Source organism: Passer domesticus, chromosome 25 (assembly GCF_036417665.1).
Source record: "Passer domesticus isolate bPasDom1 chromosome 25, bPasDom1.hap1, whole genome shotgun sequence".
Classification (NCBI taxonomy): Eukaryota; Metazoa; Chordata; class Aves; order Passeriformes; family Passeridae; genus Passer; species Passer domesticus.
The window spans coordinates 5,594,171-5,619,289 of NC_087498.1; the positions used below are offsets into that span (position 1 = coordinate 5,594,171).

Consider the following 25,119-nt stretch of genomic DNA (forward strand, 5'->3'; position numbering starts at 1 on the left):
ACCCCTTCAGACCCTGGAAGGTGCTGGGAGGTCTCCACACGACTTCTTCTTCTCCAGACTGAACATTTCCAACTCTCCCAGCCTGTTCCAGCCTCCTGAGCAGCTTCCTGTCCTCCTCTGGACTTGCTCCAGCAGTCCTTCTCATGTTGGGGGTGTCAGAAATGTGCACAGCATGGTTTAACCCTGGCTGCACCCATCCCTCAGGATCTCAGCACCCCTGGATGTGGTTTCTGGTCCACCTTGAGCAAACCTCCCCCTCCACGGCTGCCCTGGGCCCTGGATGGGAGCTGCACCCTGTGCACGCCATAAAACAGCAGCCTGGAGCCTAACGGCCCCAGAAATGACACCAGTTCTGCTTGTTCTGCACAAAAAGTGACACTCTGGTAAGTAAATTAAATACTAATTTAGACTATTGCTTTATTATGGGCCAAGTGTAAAAAATTAATTGAGGCTTTCAGCCAGTTGCGGATTCAAGTAATTCATTACAAGTGAAAATGATGAACTGCACGAAGCAACTCTTTACCAAACATCTTGGAGAGTTATGTATTGGTTTTACTAACGTTACATAATTAAGCAACTGTGTAATTGGCAACACATTTATCACTTCTGCAATTCTGTTTTTCATGAGTAAAAAAAAAAAAAAAAAGCATTCATATTTGTTTGCTGGAGTGTCAGATTCTTTGGCAACCCAACAGCAAACATAATGCATGGAGCTGGAAAACTCGGAGCAGGAATGGGCTGGGAGAGGCTGCTCCTGTTTCAGCAACACCACAGCAACTGCTGGGTGCTGAGGAAAGGAACCCAAATTAATCCTTTAATGGTGGGGAGTGCCTGCCTGGAAAAGGAATCAGCCCTAGAGCAACCAGGACTCCTCCCTCCTCCATCCATCCCTGGTCTGTGTGGAGGAAACAGGATTTCAGGATTTACTGGGGCAATCCCAGTCCCTGAAAAGCTGAGCTGAGCCTCTGCACATCCCACAGGGAGGATGGCAGCTCCACCCCGGGGTGGGCATCAGAGCCCCATGCCAAGGGAAGGAGAGCAGCCCCATCCCAGGTGTGATGTTGATGAACCCCATCCTTTTTTTGGCCCATCTGCCAGGTGCACTGATGGACCCTGTGCCTTCCCAATCCCTCCGTATTCCCAGTGAAAGTTTTTTTGTATATTTTTACACATCCTGGTGGGAAAAGCAGGGAGATGGAAGCGCTTGCTCAGAGGCTGAATTCCCGGGCATTCTCCTTGCCCTCCTGTGGACACGCGAGGGAACAGCAGCAGGATGCTCCGGGCAGGATGCTCCGGGCACTCCAACATCCCCTGCCCCACGAGGTGACTTTGGAGGGCTTTAAAGCACACCACAACTGCTCTGCCCTGCCCTAGAGCGATATAAACCCTCATAAAATAAAAATAAACCAACACCAGGCAGGAGAAGCCGAAAGGAATCCGGCGATGTGGGAGGAGACAAACCTCCAGGCCGGGAATTAAAATAAACCCTGCTGACCCCAGAGCATCCAACAATTTGGTGTGGAGCTCCAGAGGTGCTGCAGGGCTTCCTGCTGCCTCCCCGGAGGGCTCGGGGGAGCCTGGGGAGCCGGAGCAGGGCGGGGGTTACCTCCAGCTCCCGCAGGACCGGGTGGTCCTCGATGCCCGGGAAGAGCACGCGCATGGCGTAGGTGCGGTAGTCCAGGTAGGGGATCCCCGAGCGGTCCAGGTCGCTGGTCAGCTCGTTGATGTCCGTCTGCAGCTCTGCAAAAGCTGTTCACGGGGAGAGAAAGGGGCAGGGAGAGCTCAGCAGGGCAGGGAGAGCTCAGCAGGGCTGGCTGGCTGCTCTCCCCGTGGGCACGGCTGGAGGGACAGCTCAGGAAGGGATCCAGGGAGCTCAGCACCCCTGGAGATTCTGTCTCAGCAGCCGAGGGTGGGAGAGCAGGCTCTGCTCAGAGCAGGCTGAGAACAAAGCTGTGGTTAATTTGTATGCAGTTCACACCTGTGCACACACACCTAAAACACCTTTAAAGGCTGCGCAGAGAAACGAGGATCTGTTTTCATAACTTGCTGCCTCCCCTATTTTCCTTTCTTCTTGTTTTCCTCCTCTATCAACAGTTGCCAAGATAATCAAATCTGTTGCAGATCAAATCTGAGCTGCTGCAGGGGTCAGGAAGGGATTTATTCTTCCTCTCCTAACACCGTGTTGTACAGCTGGATGTGTCTCCTCCTGTTCCCTCTCCAAAGTGAGACACGCTGGCTCAGGGAAGCCTCTGTAGCCCAGCTGGGCTGTGCCAAGCTGAATCTGTGCCTTCTCCTGAATACATCTCAATTTCTGCTTTCAAGGCTACCCTTGAAATCAGCTGAACAAATCCAATGCAACTCTCTCTCTCCACTATGAAATGTGCAGCCATTTATTTTACTTTGATTGATTAAGGCCCTTCCCAGGTGGGAGGAGCAGGAAACAGCAGCAGCACCCCCCAAAAATCCACCTTCACCTGCGGGGTGAGCGGGGCTCAGCTGCCTCCTTGCAAGGGACAGGACTCATCCATGTGGAAACTCTCAAGCAGCAGCTCTAGGTACTCCAAATAACACCCAAAATTTAGGCAGGGTGCCTAAGCAGGATCAAGCTCTAATCCCATTCTCTGCACATCAGAGCCGTGTCTGCTGCTCACACGCTGCGGGCTGCCACCCTCCCGCCGTGGGGCAGGCATGGGAACCCCCAAAAATCCCACAAAAAAAACCCCACAAAAAGCCCACAAACCATAAGGAGCACCCACAAACCCCAAGGAGCTCCCACAAACCCCAAGGAGCTCCCACAAACCCCAAGGAGCTCCCACCCAGCTCCCCGCTGCACACCCCGCGGCACTGGGAGAACTGGGACCCCGCCAGGGAGCTGCAGCAGCCAGGCACGCCCAGCCCCAGCAGCACTGACCCTCCTTGCACTCCAGGGCCACCCGGGACTCCAGGTTGTCCATCTGCATCTGCAGCCTCTTGAGGGTGAGGTCGTTCTCACGGGACTTGCGCTTGTAGGCGATGAGGACGATGATGACGATGATGAGGAGCAGGGAGCCGCCGGCCGCGATGCTGACGATGGCGGGCAGGGTCAGCAGGCTGTCGGACACGACGCTCACCGAGCCAGGGGAGAAGATGACCCCCCCCACACGCACCTGCAGGGCACAGCACAGGTGAGCCCTGTGCCAAAGCCCGTCCTGCCCACCCACAGATCCCTGGGGAAGCACTGAGCCGCCTCTGCTGAGGGACAGGAAACCCAGCTGCCTTCAAACACGGAGGGGCTGCTTGCGTGAGCACAGGGAGGCTTCAAGTGATGATAAATGTGCCAGCCCTTCACTATCTGGGCTTTGTTCTTGTTATCTGATGGCTCCATTTGACTTTCATTTTATAAGCTTTCAACTCCTTTTCGTAAGCCACGGACGTTAACAAGCCCCTGATCATTCCACTGACAAGAAACCAGAGCGACTGCAAGGGCAGAGCAGAGAAGGGAGCAGAGAGCCCCACGTGAGGGCTGTGCAGCAAACAGGCTGGAGTTTACACCAGACAGGCTTTTCTTGGATGTGCCCTGGCCACAGATGTGAGCAGCTCTCAGCCAGGTTGAGCTGCTGGGAGTCACGCTGCGATAATCTGAATATGTTTTGGATGCTGAACTTCAAGGGAAATAAATCACAATTACAATCTCATTTGGGCTCTGCTCAGGCAGTTCAGCAGGGCTTGGTCTGCAGGAGGAGCAGAGGAAGCAGCGATGCCCAAACCCCGAGCAGAGGGAGGCACTGAGGGCTGTCCTGGGTGAGGGTGTTGATCCAACCACTCCAGGGTTCAGATGTTCCTGGCTCCTGCTTCGGGAAAAGGCAAAACCTTTCCATCCGCTTGGCAGCTCAGGTCTGTCTCTGTGGGCTGATTAAACCTCCAGGAGGGAGAACTGGGAATGCTCTCAACTGCATCCAGAGGAAGGATGGCACCCAGTGCCAAAGGCACTGCCAGAAAGATTTGTTCCTTCTAGAACGCTCTGAGGGGTATTTATCCTTCTAGAAGGGAGGGACTCTCAGGGAAGGACAAAGCCTCTCCATGCTAATCCACACCAATATTTTCAACTTCCAATCAGACACCCATAAAATGGAAAATCCTACAGGGGGATTGTGTATCCAGGCGAGTCAGGGAGTGGAGAAGGAGGAGAAAGGGCGGGGAGGAGAGGGGAAGGGGATGCTGGAGGACATCCTCACCACCACTTTGTGCTGCCCGGTGAGGGTGGGGGGCTCGCAGAGCAGCTGTGTCTCAGACACGGTGACAGCACAGGGCGTCTCCCCAATCAGCACCGTGTAGTTGAGCTTGGCTCCTCCGGGGGCCGGCGGGCACAGGTTCCTGCCCTGGGGACACGACATGACAAAGATGCAGCACATTCCTCCAGCTTCCACCTCGCGCAAACAACGGGGCTCTGTTTAGGGCACCCCAAACTCCGCAGCAGGGAGAACCCCACTCATTCCCTCCCTCCCTGGGTTTTTGTGGGCTCCCCACGGGCTGAGCGAGGCTCTCCTTACCTTCAGGATGATGGGAGAGCCCGGCTTCTGCTCCAGCACCCCGGTGGAGCTCAGCATTTCAAAGGTGGGGTTGGGGTAGTAGATGAACTTGGTGTCATTGTAGAGCAGCAGGGACTGGACGTTGTTGAAGATGAAGCCGAACTCGTCCGGGCGCTCCACGGCGTCCAGCCCCGGCCGGTACTCAGCGGTCAGCGGCGGCGCCAGGCAGGCCAGGGCCGTGGCGTTCACCACCTTGCACACCTGGGGAAATGGGGGACACAGCAAGGAACACTCTGCCCTGAGCTGGACCAGGGCCATGGCGTTCACCACCTTGCACACCTGGGGAAGGGACATTTCAGCAGGGAACACTCTGCACTGAACCAGGCCAGGGCTGTGGCGTTCACCACCTTGCACACCTGGAGCAGGGGAATTTCAGCAGGGAAGACTTTCCTGAGCTAGGCCAAGCAGGCCAGGGCTGTGGCGTTTGTTATGAATAGAAAGCTATCTATTTTTTTTTAGGTTTTAGAGTTAAAAACAAGTCAGACCAGTCAGACCTCTTTGGTTTCACTGCCAAAGAAAAGTTCTTCAATTACCTGTTAATGGCCGGTGATTAAGCATTGTCCCCCTGATGCTGGCCGCTTGCCAGGGAGGGACACGGGACAGACCCTCCAAGTACGAAGAGAATAGCAGTGACATCAGAGCCAGTATGCAGATCAGAAATGCATTGCGCCCCGAATTTTTACAGTTTTTACAAGAAAAACCCCTAAAATCACGACCCAACAGGTGACTTAAGTGACGTCTAAGGATGGGAGCGCAGTCCCGTACCTGCTTGGATCCTTTTTGCTTCTCACCCTAACCTAAAAGATGCTGATTAAAGAGACACCCCGAGGTGTTAGACAAAAAAGGGAGGAATCTGCTAATTTCTCGTGAGGACGGAATCCCCAGCTCTGCCTGCAGACCAGCGGACAAAGCTGCATCACCCTCCTCCTCCTCCGTGCCACGCCTGGGAGCAACAGCGGCGTGGGCACGACCCGTTGATTTCTCCCCACCTGAGCTGATTCTTCTTAATAAAGGCATTAAAAAGGAGAAAGATCTTCTGCCCGTTTATTTCAGCGCTCACCACCTTGCACACCAGGAGTGGACACAGCAGGGAACACTCTGCCCTGAGCTGGGCCGTGGTGCTCTGGTGGATGGGAAGCCCAGGGGGTTCATGCCTAGCTGGGAATGTTTAATCCAGGCTTGATGCTCCGTGGTCTCAGAGGTTTTTTCCAACCTTACTGATGCCACTGCCATAATTTGGAGTAATTTTCTTCTCCTCCAGCCAGCATGAAAGCACTGGGGTAGAGATGGAGGTGAGCCCAAAATGAGCCGTGTTTCAGTGGAGCTAAAGGCTCACACAGCAGCTCTTACTTTTTTTTCTCTATTTTTTCCCATTTCTTTTCACTTTTCTCCTCTCTAGCTCTGAAGCAGGCCCACAGGGAATACCAGTTCCCTGCTGCAAATGGGTGATTAGAGGCCATTCCCAAATGCCAGCGAGGGAAGGGAACAGATCATGTGGCACTGGTGGGCAGGAGGGAACGTGAAGGTCATCTCCTGCTGGGCTGAGGACACCCACAGCTCCTGCAGCCCTCAAAGCAGGCAAATCACTGATTTATGGGGCTCTTGCCTTGTAAAGCAGCAAGAGCCCAACCATTTGGCCTCCCTCCATAACTGAAAGATTTAATTTCACTCAATTTTGTGTCTTCAGAATTATTTTTGTAGCACTGTAACTGCAAGTGCTAGCAACAAAATTAGATGTCTTTTTAAAAAGAGCTCAGATGAAAAAGGTCTTGAGGGGGAGAAAAGGAATAGGAAAAGACTGCTCAGTGATTTGCCCTTTCCAAGAGAATACAGACTCAGTCACAAAGATCACTGCATAGAAACAATATATTTCAGTTCTACTTGGCCAGAATAATTTCTGAAGCCCTGGAGGTACAATTCTTACACACAAGAACCTTGCTTAGTCCCCATTTAGCTGTGGGTTCATGGACTGAAAGAATAGATAGGGGAAGGAGGTAATCTCCCACTCTTGTGTGTCAAATTCCCTCTTCCCAGCGCTCCCAGTTTGGGGGAGTGCAGGAAACACCCCCAGAGCAGCTTCTGCCATGGCAAACCTGCCCAGGCAGGCAGCCCTGGCGGCAGTGGCCCATCCAGGGGGTGCAGGTGGTGCTCCCAGCCCCTACTCACGTTGACAAACTCCTTGCCGTTGTGCTTGACGCGGATCCGGGGCTCCTGGATCACGTCCAGGTTGGAGCCAGTGACAGTCAGGGGCGTGTGTCCGCTGTGGGAAGCCAGGAGAGGCTGGTCAGGGCTGGGCTGGGCATGGGGCCTGGCCCCCAGAGACAAGATGCCAGGATGGGAACAGCCCAGGGCTTTCAGCAGTGTCCCCGTGATGTGACAGCAGCAGCCACCCTGTCCCTCACCCTGACTTCTGATCAACATCAGCTTTCCTTTCTTGGTGGCTGCTGGTTTTGTGGTGCTCCAGGACCACAAGAAGGAGCTTTTACTGAACAGTTGTGCTTTTCTGCAGCAGAGGGGGTGGTCTGGGCTTTGGTTGAGCCCCCAGACTTTGGTGCAGGGTCTGAACACAACCCCCCTGGTAACCCCAGGCCTGAGCTGTGCTAAATGCAAACCCAGAAATGCCCAGGCCTGACCCGTTCAGGATGCTAGGTGGGATGTGCACTCCCAAACAGCCCCTTTTTTGGCCTGGGTGTGTGCTGAGGAGCGCCAGGGCAGGGAGAGCCAAGGAGGTGCTGTTACCTGGCGATGCTCCACTCGGGCTCGATGTGCTGCACCTTGGGGTCATCGATGTACTCAAACAGCAGAGTTCTCTCCAGCTGAGCCCTGTCCACGCTGACAGAGACCTGAACAGCCCCCAGGCCGTGAGCTGAGGGCGCTGACACACAAACAATCTCGTTCATGGATCGCCTGCGCGGGAGGGAAGCGGGCAGTGTTAATGGGGTGGTGGTGCAGGGCAAGAAACAGCCCTGGGCCTGTCCTGGGGCAGCTCAGGAAGGGCTGAGCCTGCAGCCAGCCCCAGACTGGCACCGGGGCAGCTGCTGAGGTGGGCAGGAGGGCTTGGCATGGAAGGAAAGGTGGGGAGCTCTGCCCCGAGCTCTGCCCATGGTGAGAGCAGCGCAGCCCCCCTGAAATCCCTCTGAGTGCCAAGCTGCACCCCCTGAACCCGCTGCCGTCTGCTGGGCGTGCGAAAACAGATGGCTGCCTTTTCAACGGCATGCATGAGCTCAGTGAAAAGCCAAATTCCTCCCGTCCCCAGCCCAGTGCACACACCAGGCTCTTGTGAGCGGCACAATGAGCAGCCCCTGCCTGCGGAGGGCCGTGGCACGGCAGCGCTGCCTCGGCTTTGTGTCCCCTCAGAGCGGGGTGACCTGGGCTCAGCGCTGCCTGGCTGGACACAACAGACCATCTGCTGCCACCAGAGCCCCAGAGAAGGTGGAGGCAGCGGCAGTGAGGCGCTGCCAGAGCACAAAGGCACCGGGGGCGGAGGGATGGAGAAGGGGAATGAGATCTGAGCATCCAGAACTGAGCTGGGAGGCTCCTTGGACACTGATCCAAGGAGCTGGAGGCACATTCCTGGCAGGCCAGTTCTCCTGCATGGCCACCTCTGGCTCTCCTTGCTGCCCAAACCTATCTGGCTCGTGGTTTCTTTAGTTTTGGGTTCCCCTACGGCAGAGGGCAGGCAGGTCTGCAGCACCTCACTGCCAGTCTGGTACTCAAATCAAAACCTGGCACTCCTGAATGGGCAACCTTCACCACCCTCACCATCCTCAGGGGCTTGTGGGGGTGCCTGGGTGGCTGAGGCTCAAGTGCAGCCGTGTCCCTGCTCTGCTTCCAGCAAAGCCCTGAGCCTGTGCCTGCCAGGGGGACAATGTGGGGTCCCTTTTGGGGTACTTACACACCCCCTGCCCTCCCTAAGGAGCATTCAGGAGGGCATGGAACAGCAGGCACCACAACGTTCCCAGCTCACACCTCGGCCCTTCCACGCCCCACATCCGAGGGGACAGAGACAGCCCCCTGAAACACCCCACACCAAGTGCACCTGACCATTGCTGTGGCTGCAGTAACACACCCACCCCCTCTGCCCTGCTCCTGATCCTTTTCCTCTCCTCACTTTGTTTCCTCACATCCACCTTGCTTTAATTTAGCCACAAAGGCTTCCTTGTGTGAGGAGTGGGATTCTGCAGGCTCTGTGCTGAGGTGATTCTGGGTTCCTGCCCTGCTGCTGCCCAGCCCGTGCCTGCCCAGCTCTGGCACGAGCCCGGAGTGAGGCAGGGCTGCTGGCAGAGCAGCTCCCGGCTGCCTGTGATCAGCTAATTAGCTTTCTGTGCTATTATTGTGTCGTCATGGTGAATCTACCCACTCCTCCGATCACAGAGGGGAGAATGGGGGAAGCTGTAATTAGAGGGAATCTCATTAGGAGCTGCTTCATCTCATCAGGCTCCCCCACGCCCGGGAGTACAATTGGAGTTCACTGGCTCAGCAGAGTCTGAGGCAAACCCAGAGCACAGCGTGGCCCCAGTGAGGGACAGGGCACCCAGGCACTGCTCTCTGCTGGCTGAAGTTTCTGTCCTGCTGCCATCACAACACCCAGGGAATCCAAAACCCCCCAGGTTTTGCAGGCCAGCAGCTGCAGGTTGCCTGAACAGGATCGGGTGTTTCAGGGATGATATTCTAGGGCTGACCCTGCGCCTCTGCTCTTCCCTGTCTCCATCTCAGGGAGCAATTTGGCACCTTTGTTTGGGATGTGGGAGGAAATACTGATGGGTTGGCCACACTGCTTAACACCTGCAGGGCTGAGCTGCTCTGGAAGGTTCTGGAATGCCCTGAGCACCATCCTGGCATGGATGCAGAGCAAGCCCTGCTGATAACCCAATGTGCTCCCAACCTGAGCACCCACAGCTCCCACATCCAGGAATCTCTCAGGCTTTTGGATAAGAAATTCACCTCCAGGGATCTTGGCTTTTCCAGAAACTTCCTCAGCTCCTCCTGGGCAGCCTGAGTGAGGATCTGGGAGGCAGAATCCCTTTGGATACCAGGCTGCCACCCGGGCTGTGCCCGCTGCCAGCAGGGTGGGCAGGGCTGTGTACTGGTACACACAGATGTAAACCTCACGTCTCTTTTTAAACTAAGCCCCAGGAAAACCCATTAAACCCTGCAAATGTCAACTCTGTGTTTACACTGCTGGGGAAAAAGCAAATTTGCCATCGAAATCCCAGCAGAGATTGATGGCTCTGCAAGTTCCTCAGCAGGAGGTGTGAGCAGACCTCGCCTTGCTCTGCCCTGAGGATCCCAGACCATTTCTAGGAGGTCGAGGCACCTGCAGCAGTGGCTACAAGAAAAGCAATGCAGGTCTGTGAAGAGAAAGGAGATATTTCATATAAATGTGCCATTTCCTTCAGCGCAGCCAGGCTGGGGCGGGTACTAGTGACCAATATAAGCATATTTCCACCCCAGTGGTGTTTCACTGTGATTTTCAGAGCAGTTACCATCGGAACAGCATTAAAACGAAATAATGAACAGCACTGACACCGACGAATCCCTCCCTTGCCATGCAAGCCTCCATCACAATAAAAGAGAAGATGGTTTCATGCAATGAAAGAGGCAACGGGAGCCTTAGGGGCTCCCAGATGGATTTTTGCACATTCAGCTCCAGCAGATCCGAGCTGGGATGGGAGCAGGAGGTGCTGCAGGAGCCTGTGCTGGTCTCTTACTCGAGGAACTCGCAGGTCTGGTTCCCCAGGAGCACGGACACGCGGCTGCCAGCCCCGAGGTAGTGGCCAGAGATGGTCACCATGGTCCCTCCCGACTCCGGGCCACGGCTGGGGCTCAGGAAACTCACAGCTGGGGTCTGCAGGAAGGAAAGGACAGCTCAGTGCCCCTGCAGCAGCCAGCGAGCTGCAGTGGTGCCTGCGACAGGGCAGGGCATCCCTGGCAGTGCCCAAGGCCAGGCTGGACAGGGCTTGGAGCAGCCTGGGACTGTGGAAGGTGTCCCTGCCCAGGCAGGGGTGGGACAGGGTCTTTGAGGGTCCCTTCCAACCCACAGCAATCTGTGATTCCACAATCCCTGCTCTGGGGGTGCAGAGCCATGGTTTATCCACAGGGTGAGCTCTTGGTCCTGCCAGCTGGGCTTGTTGAGTGGGCCACCAAAACCTGAGCAACACCAGGGGGAAAGCCCCAGAAAAAAACCCCAAAAACCTCAGCAATTCCAGGACTGCGCTCTGGAGCTGAAGCCCCTCGGAGTGCCAGGCTGGGCACACACGTGCTGTCCCCAGCAGGACACTCACCACGAACGTGTACTGCTGCGCTGACTTGGCCGTGAACTCGGGCTTGCACTCTCCGATGCACAGGAGCACTGGGCCGGAGCTGATCCCTGGAAGCGCCTGCCCCATTTCACAGACGATCCTGGAAGCACAAATGGCCCAGGGGAGCTTTGGCAGGAGGTGCCAGCAGTGCCCTGCACAGCTCCATGCTGCCTTTATTTCTCCTTTCTCCCCCCTCCCCCCCGCATTAACTTTGATATCTGCCTCTTTGGAAGAAGTTAATTACTGAGTCTATTTTTACCCCGTGTAGTAATTTAAAGGAAAAAAAAAATCAAAATTAGACATAATTATTACAAGCTGTAAACTCCAGAGCAAAGCAGAGCACTAATGGCAATATATTAGCCAGTAGCAAAGTGAGTGCGAAGTCCTCAGAGTAACAGATGAGTTCATTAAGGGAACAGCTCACACTGCAGACTCCCAGTTAATCAAAACTGGAGAAACCTGCTGGGGATGATAGAGACAGCCCTGGAGAGCAGCTTCTGCTGGGGGACAGGCTGGGTGCCACAAACACACTCGTGGTGGTCACACAGTTTGTCCTGGTGTGCTCCAGCTCAGCCCCGCGGGCACATCCTGAGGCTGGGAAAGCTGCAGGGCCAGGGAGAGCAGTGGGGCTAACCACAACTGATGCATGAACAACCCCAAAACCCCAGGGCAGAGCTGCAGGGCTAGGCAGAGCAGTGGGGCTAACCAGAACTGATGCATGAACAACCCCAAAATCCCAGGGCAAAGCTGCAGGGCCAGGCAGAGCTGCTGGGGCTATCCATGGCTGATCACTGTGGATGAATAACCCCCAAATCCCAGGGCACAGGGGATGTGTGGCACCAGCTGGGGACGGGATCAAGCGGATGCCAGTCATGCCAGCAGGTCTGGGGGAGGTTTTCAGAGGGGCATCAGCTGGCAGGGCTCTCCAGATGGACCTGGATGCTGCTTGCTGCCACAGCAATGCTGGGAAAATAAATTCAAGAGCATCCCTGCAGGCTCTGGGAAGCTGAGGGCGGGAGGAACCTGCCCCAGACTGGAAATCTGAGAGGGGGACTGGAGATGGGTAATTGGCCTCAGGGAGGAAAAGCTGAAGGTGGGAGTAACCTGCCTGAGGCAGGAGGTGCAGCTCCACCTGTGGGGATCTGACCCTGGGAGTGGGACCAGAGAAGAGCCAGGGCAGCCTCTGCCTGCTGAGCTGAAGGAAAAAGAAGTTCTCACTCTGCCCATCACACACAAAGACATAAAAGGCGCCAGTTTGGAGAGGCAGCCTTCGAGCTTCCTTCAGCAGCCTTAAACTCACAGCAAATAAAAAATAAAATAAAATAAAATAAAATAAAATAAAATAAAATAAAATAAAATAAACCACGAAGACTGAAGGAAAAAAGAAGCTGCTGCGCACAGGTGATGCCAGGAGGCCTGATGAAATACACACAGGCTGGTAAAGAGCTGGAACGTGCACGTCCTCGCTGCTGCACATCAAAAGGGCTTGCCTGGAGAGAGCTGCCTTTGGAGAGCAGGGATTGAAGCGTCTCAGCTCCCAGCCTTCCTCTGCCACGCGCTCCTCGCTCTGCCCTTCAACCAGACATCGCCCCTGCACCTCTCTGCCTGTTCCTTCACCTCTCCCTCCTCCTCCTCCTCCTGCAGACTGGCAGCGGGGAGAGGAGGCCACTCTGAGCTTGGGGCAAACAAAGCCAGGGGGCGATTCCTGGCACCCCGAGGGCAGGAGAGCAGAGGGGAGGTTCTCTCTGCAGCAAGGAAACACCAAATGCCCAGCTCTGCCAGCAGAGCGGCAGCTGCAGCGCAGCCCGGGCAGGGACGGGTGCGGGACAGGGCAGAAGGGACCGGGCACACCTGGCCCCGGGTCCTGCTCCAAGCCAAAGCCCCAGCAGGTACCTTGTTACAAAATGATGCATTCGGCAGAGCTGTAGGGTGCTGATTGCCGGGCTAAGTGGCCCTTTCACCAACATTAACCTAATTGCTGGCTGATAGATTGCGGGGCTGGAGCATATGGCAGAGTCATTACAGTCTTGGAATTCAGTCTGCCCACAGAACCCTTAAGAGGGTCCTTTTATCTGTATTCATCTTTAAAAGGCAGCTCTCATGCTAACGCTTGCTGTTATCTGCCCAGGGTAAATGTTTTAATGATGTTAACAAACTTTGAAAGCTCAAGAGCCGTAATTAGAGTCATGATTATAAAATCAGGGTTTCATACCATCAAAGGGGGATAATTTCATAATCTTCCATCTTTTATTTGAAAAATAAAATATAGCAAAGTACTGCTCAGCAGAACAGCCCCAACTGCTCGCAGTGGTGGGGTGTTGGTGCCGTGCTTGGAGCCATCCCTGCAGCAGCCCCAGGCACCCTTCACCCATGATCCCAAATGCCCTGGGAATCTGCACTGCAGGTCAGCAGTGCCCTTACAGGTGGGAAAGAAACACCAGGAATGGACAAAACCCAACCAACACCACCACGTGCTGCTGTGACAGGTCCTGGGGCTGCTGGGCTCTGGGTGGGAGCCACCAAATGCATTTCCCAGCAGAGGACAACTCCTTCCAGCTGCTCCCGAACCTGGGGCAGGATTTGTGCTGCTGGGACCACCCATGGGACCTTGGCCAGCTCCTAGTGCACAGGACACCGTCCTGGTCCCCAGCAGGAGATGACGCAACCCAAGGGGAGACATTTCTCCCATTCTCCTGTCCTATTTCTCCTGTCCCACAAATGCCCCCCAGCACCCCCTGAGCACCTTGGCACCCCAGCACAGCCCCGAGGGGCAGCAGAGGAGCGGGTGACACGCCGTGGGGGTTTTTTCCTCCCTTCCCCTGTTCCAGGCCTGTTTTGTAATTTTGGGCTGACATTTTTCTTAGTGAAACAAATGGATTGAGTCCAGTGGAGCCCACTCGGAGCGCGGGGCTGTCACCGCCTCGCCTGCCTAACAAATGGCTGCTGCAGCCGGCGGCGCCGGCGGAATTCCAAGTGGGATGGGGAGGCAGCAGCAGCAAGGTGCTCATCAGCAAAGGTGCTTAGCCAAGCAGGAACCCAGGCGTGCAAGGAAACAACATTTACTGAAAGCTTAAAGGGCTGCTTAACCCCTGCAGAGAGAGTCCAGAGTGCGGGGATGTGCAGGAATGTGCAGGAATCCCTTCCCATGCCCGCCTCCACAGCCCTTCCTGCAGCTGCCCGAGCTCTGGGTGAGTTTTTGGTGAGTTTTTGGCCTCCTGAGCGCTGGCTGGAGGTCAGGGAGGAGCTCTGGGGGGTGCCCAGCCCTGGGGACAGCGGAGGGGACACTCACTGCTCGGCCACGACGTAGTGCTCGGGCAGGGGCGTGCACTGCACCCCGGCCACCTGCACGCCCTGCGCGATCTCCGAGAAGTCCAGGCCCAGGTTCACGCCACGGATTGTCACCCTGGTCCCTCCTTCCGGGGGCCCCGACACCGTCAGGATCTGCAGGGAGACAGGAGGACACAGGGAAGGTGAGGTGACGTCCCCACCACGCCCCTTCTCCAGCCCCGTCCCCGGTTTGGAGCCACTGCTCCTGCTGCCACACCAGCCAGGGCCACCCTCGTGGCTCCTCTGGATGTCCTGGAGGAGCCCAGGGATGCTGAAATCCATCTGCGCCCTGCTCAAAGAGAGGACTCCAAGGTCCCTGAGCTGGCCAAGAAGAGTGGGCAGCGCCATTCCCAGAAATCCCTGCAGAAGGATGCACCTGGCTCCACCCAGAGCAGGGTAAGTCACCTTCCAGAAGCAGCCTGGTGCTTGGAGAACTTTACCTCCTGCCTTGGCTCTTCTCTGAATGTTAATGTCACATTTTATTAGTGACTTGGCACCTCAAATGACTTAAAAATGTTAAAGGGTGAGGTGTGTGCTTTCAGGCTGCCTGTTTATAGCCTGCCTCAGCCATAATCATCCCTGCTTCCCCGGACTTGCATTAAGGACAATCTCCTCTTCAATTAGGAGTATAAATTTCAATAATGCATGGTCACAAAATTTGGACCCAGGACTCTCAGACAGCTATCCTGAATCTGCCATCGCTCTGTTGTTGCTCTTGGGTGAGTTTCCAATCTTCCCTGTGCTGCAGCTGTTATTAATAAATAAACACAATCCATAATAATGCAATTTAATTAATTTAATGGATAAATCTTGTTTATGCTTCTTTGTTCCACCCTTGTCTTTGGCAAAAAACTTGAGCTCTTCAGAACCTTTTCCTCGCTGTTTCCAGATGGATGGGGGGTTTTTTCCACCTCCTCAGGAGTGAGGAAGGCCAAACACCAGTGCCACCATCCCAGTGACCTGCCCCACAGCAGCCCTCGAGGGACACCCCTGTCCCCATCACTTCTGTGCTTCCCAGCTCCCCAAAAAGACATCCAAGATCTTCAAGAAGGAATCCCACCATCCCCTCTAAACCAATGGCCACATCCACTTGGTTTTTGAGCACTGCCAGGGTGGCTCCATCACATCCCTGGGCATTCTGCCCCGTTTTTGGCCACACGTGCTGAGGTTATTCCAGCTCCACGCACCCGCCAGAGCCACCAAGCCACCCCCTCCTTCCTCCACCTCCTTTAATTCCCACCTCCCTCTCCCCTCCACCGCCTGCTGGAGGTTTTTAATTTATTCACCACGCACTGCCTGTTGTGCTGCTGTTCCCTGTAACTCACACCATGGCCTGTCTTGTATCATTTAGCTCTGGGAAGCTCGACGTGCTCATAAACCCACTACAAAACCAAGCTGGATTGTGTTACACCGAGTCCTGGAGGCCTGGGAGTGTTTACATCACTGGTGGGGAATCACCTGAACTTGGCTGACAGTTACAACTGTCCTTTGCAGCTCTGGATGATGTTAAAATCCATTTACTGGGGCACTTACTCCGCTGTCTCGTTGTCTCATCGCTGCTCAAGAAAAAGAAGTCACTGCTTGCCATTTCCTGACCCGAGCAGAAGCAGCGGGGCCGAGCGGCCTCCCCGAACAAAGCCCAGCTGATGCTGTATTTTAAAAATGTCCTGACCTGGAAAATCCCCAATATGGAGCTCCACTCGACCTAGATTTTAGTGGCCACTAATTGAACAGTTTTGAAGTAACTGTGCCATAAAGCAGCCCCAGGGTTAGAACAGATGCATTCAATTAATTACAGCTGGAGAGATTCAGTCAAAATCGCAGAAAGAAGATAAGTCTTAAAGGTCCCGGTGCACCCAGAGCTGGGGACCCTCCGAGCAGCATCCTGGGCTGCTCGTTGGGGTGAGCACGAGGCACCTCCAGCCCTTGGTCTGCCTTGATCCCAGCTGGGTGTGCTGGGAGCTGCAGGGCTGCCAGTCCAGATCTCTGATCTGAGACAGACAGGATTAGCAAGAAATATTCCCCAATTTCAAGAAAATCACTTCACCAGACTGGCTTTTCACTTAGAGCTCTGTGCAGGATGGAAAGGACCAGCAAAGGGCAGCTGAGAAAGAGCAAGGCCATTCCAGGGGAGGGACCTTTGCTGTTTAGGAATCTGCACCTCTGCTGGAAGCTTTTCAGGTTGTTTCCTAAACTGAAGCATCTTGAAAGTCATCGAGGTCTGAGCGGGGTGTGGGAGGCAGAATTATTCTGAGCAGGTCAGATCTCCCCACTCCAGAGACAAATCCCACCCCAGCCCCTGTAGTCATGCAGGACAGGACTGATCAGCTGTGCAGCCCTGTGTCAGTCAGAAAACGGGCTGGGGACAGGGATGGGGGGGTGCCAGGGGCTCGGTCACCCTCACACCCTGCCCTTGGTCAGGGAAGGGCTGCAGGTGCTCCAGAGCACGTCTCTTATTGCTGCTTTTTACCTGGAACCAAGGTAGGGACCACTGAGGCTGGAACCCAAGAGATCCCCCAAGGCTGGAGTCCAAGGGACCCCCAAGGTTGGGATCCAAGAGACTCCCAAGGCTGGAACCCAAGAGATCCCCAAGCTTGGGATCAAAAGGGACCCCCAAGGTTGGGACCCAAGGGATCCCCCAGGCTGGAACCCAAGGGACCCCCAAGGTTGGGATCCAAGGGTCCCAGGGATCCAGGAGCCCCAGCCCAGTGCCAGAGCCCTGGCCCTCGCAGCCTGCAGGGGACACGGCTCCAGCAACGAGGGATAAATGTTCTCAGTGTCATGTCTTGCTGCTCGAATCTTTCAGCGTTTCTGACATGAAGCAACATTTTGCCTGCAGAAGAAGTCAGTGAGGAGCCGGGAGAGCAGGAGCTGGGGCTGGCTGGAGCTGCTGGGGCTTTCTCTGCGGAGCTGCAGGGAAGCCACGAGCCCTGCACAATCTGCTCGGGTGCAGAGAGAGCACCCAATCAACGGCACAGCCCCTGCCCCCTCCCCAAACCCATCCACCTCCATCCTCTTTGTGCTTTTTTTGCTCCTGCTCCGAGCCCTGGATCCCAGCTGATGAGCCCAGCGGGAAGCAGCACATGAGCATTGTCATCCCGGCATGATCCCTCCTTGTCTCTGCCTCAGCTGATGGCACATTCAGAACCTAATTGTTATCTCAGCAGAGCAACTCCATTATTCAGCCTGACACTGCCCCCCCTTCAGCTGTTTGTTGCGCTGATGTTATATTAATGAGGCCTGCAAATAAATGAATAGGAGATCAGAGCGCCGCTTGTTCGCCAGAAAACGGATTTTTATTTATTTATTGCTAAGGCCACAGACCGGGTGGAACTTTTAAGCTGCTGAGGGGACATTGCTGGGGAGGGCTGGACCTCTCACTCAGTGAGAGGACTGCAAATACCCCACTGCTCATTTACTTTTAGAATTATTAAGGCACAATAATCTCCTTATTTATGCATCCCCCGAAGGCACTGGCGCCTGGGAGCCAGGCCCTTGACCTCAGGCTTGTCACAAAGAGTGAACCTGGCCAGATGAAGCAAAAGGAGTGGAAACCAGCCCACATTAAAGGCTCTTTTACTCTGGGCAATCCAGGCTGCAATGTGAGCTCCAGTATGAGAGCAAACCCTGCTCCCCAGTCCTGCCACTGCTGGTGCCCAAGGGATGGGGGACATGGCACCAGTGCCAGCTCTGGACCTGCCAGGACCAGCTCAGTCCCAGCAGGGCAGGGTGTCCTCCCAGCTGTACAGCTCTGCAGCACTGGGCTGCAGTTTTTGGTACCCAAAATCCCAAGAAAACTCAGATGTTGGGAAAGGACCCAACAACAACGAATGCTGGGAAGGTCTCATGGTCTCCTCCAAGTCTCACACTGAGGGCTGAGATGGAGTTGAGAAATCTGTAACAGCAGAGCTCTGCTCTTTTCTGCTTGGACAGAGCCCAAAAGTATTGCTTTCAAGTTGGACAGCGATAAAACACTTGGTGGCAGTGCCCTGCCTGCAGCCAGCTGCCAGAGCCAGCCTGGCACTGCTCACATGCAAGGCACTGGAGCACAGTGCTTTCCCCTTCTCTGCCCAGATCAAGGAGGGGTAGACAGATAATTCCAAGATTTCTTTGACTTGACAACTTTCTGCATGGTTTATGGGGAAGCAAATCTCACTAGAGGCCGATTGCTTCCTGTAGCATAACCTTGTGCAGCAGAACAGCACTTGGGCAAGAGAAGTTTGGGCTCTGCCCAGTGGCAGGGCAAGGGGAGCCTTTAAGGATCATTTTATCTCTTGGTAGCACAGCTGGGACTTGGAAAACAAAGAGACCAACCAAGCAGGGAAAGGACATGCTTCCAACCCTTTCTAGTGCTTTCCTATCCCTGCACAACCAGCCACCAGCTCCACTCTGCCCTGTACAAAACACTGCACGAGAAAAAAACCTGCATGAGAAAAACACCTGCATGAGAAAAACACCTGCCCAGCAAAGGTGTAACACTGCTGGCAGAAGGCCTAAGAAATACCAAAAGTCTGGTAACATTCCTGAGGATGGATGGATGGATGGATGGATGGATGGATGGATGGATGGATGGATGATGGATGGATGGATGGATGGATGGATGGATGGATGGATGGATGGATGGATGGACCCTCCTCAGCAACACTGTTCTCCTGCCAGTCCCACCCAGCCACATCCAGCAGCAGCCTCTGTGCTTCCTCCTCTCCTCCATAAAAGGAGGTTGATGCCTCCCTCCCACGGGATCTGAGCCAGTTTAGTTAAACCAGTGTAGAAACTAATTTAATTTAAGAGGAGACTTCCACACTCACTTGGGTTCTGATCCAGCTGGCAGATTTTGGGTGCTGAGCAGCACTGTCGGCAGCACTGGTGTAACAGACAACTCTGATCCTACTGTGTTACACCTTTGGCAGTGTGGATGCACACCCAGGGTAAGGGAGGCGTTTTTGGGGGATTTAATTAACTGAGAAACCCAAACCTTCCTTCATTCCCTCCTGACAGGAGTGTCACTCCTCACAGCAGCGTTAACAGAGCGAGTGCAGTTTCACTGCTGAAAATGCTCCTGGGACACATTTTGCATCCCTCAGTGGGCTGAACAGAAATATCAGAACCACCAACTCCAGACTAATTAGCTCCCTGGTTTAATTAGCATTCCCGCCGCAGTCTGTGGCGGTCACCGCGGCGTGGGTGGGGCAGAGTTAAAACTGTCCCAGAAAGTTCTGGAGCGTTTTACCTGCATTTCTTGGGGCTGGGCAGATTTTGGGACAGCACAGGGAGAGTGTGCTAATCACGTACCCTCTGAACAAAGAGAGACACAGACTTTCCCAGGATTTTCCTGGGGAAGGCAGTGAGAAAGCTCAGAGAGAGAATTAAAACAATTCTTACCTTCATTTGCCGCGCCTGTTGTTGTGCACATGTGGAATGTGTTATGGAGATTGTTTACAAAAAGGGATTTCCTAACTGGGCTCTGGTGGTGGTGTTTTGATTCATTGACCAATTTGATCCACACGTGGCTGGCAGGGGCGACGGGTTTTTCTTGGTGGTAGTGCAGTACAGTGCAGTAGTAATAGTACAATAGTGTATAGTATAGTAGTCTCAAGCTACGTCACGGAAGGTACAGCTTGGATATTAGGAAGAAATTCTTCACCAAAAGAATAATAAAGCACTGGAATGCTCTTCCCAGGGAGGTGGTGGAATCACCATCTCTGGAGGTGTTTAAAAAGAGACTGGACATGGCACTTGGTGCTGTGGTCTAGTTGAGGTGTTAGGGCATGGGTTGGACTCGATGATCTTGGAGGTCTCTTCCAACCTCATTATTCTGATTGTGTGTAGTATAATACAGTGTGTAGTACAGGAGTAATAATACAGTTTGTATGAGAGAATAAAGACCTGATCAGCCTCCTGCCATCACGGAGTGAATTATTCCCTTATTGAGGGCTGGCTGCCGCAGCAGGGGAGGGCAGGCTGGGCTCACCTCGGTGATGCGCGGGTTGGAGCACTTGACGTTGTGGCTGGACCAGTCGAGCCAGGGCGGGGCGCCGGGGGAGCCGCAGTGGGGCCGCAGGGTGCACTTGGCCTCGCCGCTGCACCAGCCGCACTCGAACTTGGGGTCGGCCTTGAGGCACAGCCCGCAGCTCTCGCGCTGCGCCGCGCACTTGTACAGGTGCACTGCGGGATGGGCACGGGGATCAGCCAGGAGGGGCTCCTCGGGGTGCAGCCGGGGCTGGGGGATTCCCTTGGGTGCAGCTGGGGCTGGGGGTGCAGCTGGGACTGAGGGATTGCCTTGGAGTGCAGCTGGGACTGGGGATGCAGCTGGGATTGGGGAATTCACCCAGGGTGTAGCTGGGATTGGGGGATTCCCTTGAGATACAGCTGGGATTGGGGGTGCAGCTGGGACTGGGGGTGCAGCTGGGACTGGGGGTGCAGCTAGGACTGGGGAATTAACTCGGGGTGCAGCTGGGATTGGGGGTGCAGCTGGGACTGGGGGTGCAGCTAGGACTGGGGAATTAACTCGGGGTGCAGCTGGGATTGGGGGATTCCCTTGGGGTGCAGCTGGGACTGGGGGTGCAGCTGGGACTGGGGAATTAACTCGGGGTGCAGCTGGGATTGGGGGATTCCCTTGGGGTGCAGCTGGAATTGAGGGGGATTCCCTTGGGATACAGCTGGGATTGAAGGGATTCCCTCAGGGTAGAGCTGGGATTGAGTATTCCCTCTGGATTCAGCTGGGATTGGGAGATTCCCTCAGGATACAGCTGGGATATACCCCTGGGGTATAGCTGGGATTGAGGGACTTCCGAGGGACACAACTGGGATGGCCTGAAGCCAATTCAAGCAGGTTTTACCTTTCAGGTTCTCTGGGTTGTCAATGACGAAGTTCCCGTTCCAAACCACGGCAAAGTCCACTGCCAGGTTGCTGATGTCCATCCCATCATAGAGGTACTGCAGGGTAAGATCCAGAGTGAATGCTTGGGGACACAACACTCCCAGAAAAAGAGGGTTTTCTGAGAGAAACTATCTTTGTTCTCTGCTTAAAAACATCTGCTGGTGCTCAGACACCATATTTTTACACTTCCATCTCCAGGGTTCTGCTTTGAGTCCCTTCTCCTCATGAGGAGGAGATAATTAAATCAGATCTAGTCCTTGTGAGAGGTAACAGATTAATTATTCCACTTGCAGTGGTTGCTCTCATCACTCAGTCTCTGGCTCACCAGCACAGCCCCTCCAGTTAACCAGACTGGGACTGCTGCCTTCAGGCTGCTTCTCGCCCAGTCTGTGCACCCCAGTGGGACTGGGAGCCCCAAAACCCCACTGCAGAGCTTTGCAGGTGGAACAGGAAACAGCTGAGCAAAAACAGAGGGTGCAGAGCCCCAGCCACTGCCTGAGCCTGCTCCAGGATAGCACTGGCCTGAATTATTCCCCTTTTTATGACATCCTAGGGGTCGTGGCTGAGTGAGGCTGGGTGCTGCAGCTGAATTCCCAGGGAATGCTGGAATTCCCATTATCACACCCAGCACTGGCCAGGCCTCACTCTGGCGCTCTCTTTAGGTCAACCAAGAGCTGCTAGAAAGACTTCAGAAGGTGAGTGAGCATTGCCATCCTCTCTGGGAGGATGGCAAAAGCAGGGCAGAGTGCTCTGCCTGTCCCTGGGCAGGAGCTGTGCAGTTTTAACTCATGTTTGACTGTACTGGTTCACCCTGCCTGGTTTTAATTAAGCTGGTGTGGAACAAGAAGCTGTGAGTGCAGAACGGCCCTCACGTCCTCCCCCTACCACTTCCTATCAGCCCAACAGCAATAAAAGTGCTTCTCTAATGCTTATAAATCACTCTGGATAGAAAAAGTACTATATACTATTAATAGATTTATTATCCAGCAAGCTGCAAGGCCCAAAGACGGCCAGCAATGTATAAATAGTGAAACTTTTAAAAATTCAAAACTTCATTAACAATTTAAGGCCATCTGCACTGAATATTCAAGTGGACCCTGCTCTGCTGCCTAAAACAAACTGACTGTGCCCTTTTTGCCCAGGGCGCTTTCCCAGCACATGGTGAGCAGAGGAAGGGCCACGCTTGTCCCTGCTCGTCCCCCAGCTGTGCAGGGACACAGCAGACCCAAATTGGGGCTGTGGGCCAGGGTGGGGGTGCCTGCACGTGCCATTGGTGTTTTGGCATCCCAGCAGGGTGACTTTGGGGTGCCCACGGCGAGGCTGAGCCCTGTCCTGTGAGGGGATTACCCTGCCCTGCTCCTGTCAGCATCAGCCGGTGATTCCCCTCTCCAGCCCCGCTCTGCTCTCTCCCCTGGCACTTTCCCTCTCCCCCTCCTTCCCTGCTCTCCAGCACCGCTCTATTCATCCAGCCACCGTGACCTGGGATTTGACAGCTCCCCGATAAGGGGTCTGTGATTCTCCTTATCTCCCCGTGTGTGAATTAGCCTGCCTGAACACCTCCTGCATTCCCTCCTCCTCCTCCTCCTCCTCCCCTTGCTGACCCCCCACCGGCAGCCAGGGCACTCCAGAGCCAGCATCTCCTCCCCGCGGGCATTCTCCCCCCTGGAACCCAGGATCAGAGGGATGCTCTCACCGAGCTGTTCTGGCACTGCACGCTGGAGCTGTTGAAGCGCAGGGCGGGCACCCTGTGCACGATGCCCTGGATGCTGAGCACGCACTCGTAGCCCCTCTGGCCCGACTGGGGCTGCGGCAGGTTCCTGGCCTTCAGCGTGATGGGCTTCACCTCTCCCACCGGGATCAGGATCTCCTCCGTGGGGAACAGCTGGGGGCAGTCCTGGGAGGCAGGGGGAGAAGGCGGGAGGTCACGGCTGGGGTGTGATGCATTTGGGTTTGAGCTTTTATGTTTTTCGTACCATTGTAATCCTGCAATGCTGCAAATCCTGCAAATTTGGAGTGTATAACTCCAAACTCCACACAGCGTGAGCTGCTGCTCTCTCGTTTTGGTCAGACACAATTCCTCTGCAGGTCTGGGAACCAAGGACAGTCAGCGTCTCAGGCCCCCTGAGATGTGAAGAAAACCGTGACACCTTCCCATCCAAACCATCTGGGACTCTGTGAAACACCATGGCACAGATCTCCAGTTCACAGAACCACAGGATGATGAGGTTGGAAGAGACCTCTAAGATCATTGAGTCCAAGTCAAGTTCGCCCAAGCACAAAGGGAATGTCTAAATGAGACCCTGAGATGGACCACAAAAAATGACTTTTCAGCTCCTCTCACATCCCTCCTGTGAGATCTCAACATCCCAAACATTATCTTGCACAACAGACTGGGAAATACAATATTTTCTTCAATCTCTACACCAGGAACTGCAAGACCTCTGACCATCAGCTGCATTTACATTCTGCTCAGCTCTAATTTGCTTTGATCTCATGGAACAAGGTACCTAAGTACCTGTAAGCACCTGACACTGAATGATTAATCCCCAGCTAAAGCAGGAGTTTAGAACAAACACGTCAGTCTCCCTCTGCCAAATCCCAGACTGGCATCCCAAGCCCTTTGCCCCCCAGCCCGGGGATGAAAGGAAATCCTGCTGCTGGCAATGCCAGGCAGCCATCCTGCCCAGAATCCTGCGTGTCCAGGGGGAAAATCCCCCTCCCCAAGGCAGGCTCCCCTGCAGCTCCCAGCCGGGGCCATGGGAAGTGTTTCACCACTGGCTCCAGCGAGCTGTAAATGAGAAACAGATGCTCAGGTCTGGAGGAACCACTAACTTAAACTGCAGCCTCGTAAACCTTTTTAGTGGCACTTTTCCGTATATATATTTTATTTTATTTCTAACAGGGACTTTCACGGATTAACAGCCAGGAGTGATTTCAAACTCCATCAGCTGCGCTGGGGAGGGAAGGGAGGCTCTTTCCTGCAGAGGAGTGGGTTCACAGGCTGGAAGGGAATGGCATTCCCTGCTTCCCACTGACCCTGGCACCATGGATCCAGCCCCAGCTCACCACCAGCAAACTCCCTGGATTCACAGCATTTTCCACCCAGCTCTTCCAAGCTGGCTCTGCACATTCCTTCCTCTCCTGAAGCACCACTCACCTGTGCCACCTTCCACTCAACACCTGCCTGTAAGGTTCTGATTTCACCTCACAATCCCATCGAGCTCCAGCAGAGAGGGGCTGTGGAACACCCGAGGGCTGTGAGGAAGGAAAAGCAACCCAGAGCTGCAGAATCCTTCACCCCATTAAAACTGAAAACAAAAAAAATCTCCACTTGCATCACCAGTGGGAGAACTTCAGTGCACAGTCCTGAAAATAATGAATATGTTATGGACCATTATCCCTCCTGGCCAGCTCCATCCGTGAGGTGACTGCTGAGGAAAGGCTCCTGCCTTCCCAGGCATGGGGGGGACTCCATCCCCACATCTGCTCCCTGGTGCTGAAAATGCTGGCAGGAAAACCGTTCTGCCATCATTAGTGGGGCAAAAGAGATTTTTTTTTCCATTCCTTTGGTTCCAGTGGAAGGAAAATGTCACATTGGGGTTGTGGGGAAAGCGAGGCAGGCACAGGAATGAAGCTGTGCTGACAGCTGCAGTGATCACACTAACAAGGGATCCACGTTTGGGGATGGGGAGATCTGTAGGAAGACGCCAGACTCCAGCAAAGCCAGGGTGCTCGTGGGCAGCCACACTGCTGCGGGCAGTGCTGTGAATTTCTCAGCTGAGCGAGAGGAGCTGCAGGAGCTGGGGGGTGCTCGGGTCAGCTCGGACCCTGCACGTCCCTGGAGCCCCTGTGAGACATTTCCAGCCTCAGGGAAAGCTCAGCTTTCAAGGATTTTCTTTTTCCAATTTGTTTTTTTTTAAATTTCAGCCTCAGTGATGTGCACCCACGGCCCTGCACAGCCACATCCCTGCACCCCAAATCCTGCACAGCCATGTCCCTGCACCCCAAATCCCTGAAAATCCATGTTCTGCACCTGAATCCC

General features: G+C 54.6%; 1 protein-coding gene across 4 annotated transcripts in view; it reads right to left on the bottom strand.

Moving 5' to 3' along the window:
- Window positions 1-25,119, bottom strand: part of PLXNA2 (plexin A2) — a 132,629-nt gene that overhangs the window by 23,841 nt on the left and 83,669 nt on the right. For 3 of the 4 annotated variants that reach the window (XR_010350655.1, XM_064399207.1, XM_064399208.1), the window contains exons 10-21: window positions 22,771-22,971; window positions 21,037-21,133; window positions 20,169-20,362; window positions 14,160-14,311; window positions 10,853-10,970; window positions 10,280-10,416; window positions 7,308-7,475; window positions 6,735-6,828; window positions 4,530-4,769; window positions 4,215-4,358; window positions 2,912-3,146; window positions 1,607-1,749 (exon numbers count right to left, since the gene is read on the bottom strand). Coding sequence is in view for 3 of the 4 variants with exons in the window: in XM_064399207.1 (XP_064255277.1) it covers window positions 1,607-1,749; window positions 2,912-3,146; window positions 4,215-4,358; window positions 4,530-4,769; window positions 6,735-6,828; window positions 7,308-7,475; window positions 10,280-10,416; window positions 10,853-10,970; window positions 14,160-14,311; window positions 20,169-20,362; window positions 21,037-21,133; window positions 22,771-22,971 (1,923 nt within the window). In the remaining variant the exon portion in view is untranslated. Of the gene's footprint in view, window positions 1-1,606; window positions 1,750-2,911; window positions 3,147-4,214; window positions 4,359-4,529; window positions 4,770-4,816; window positions 4,925-6,734; window positions 6,829-7,307; window positions 7,476-10,279; window positions 10,417-10,852; window positions 10,971-14,159; window positions 14,312-20,168; window positions 20,363-21,036; window positions 21,134-22,770; window positions 22,972-25,119 lie in introns of those variants that run through there. The other variant, XM_064399210.1, reaches the window with a different exon arrangement.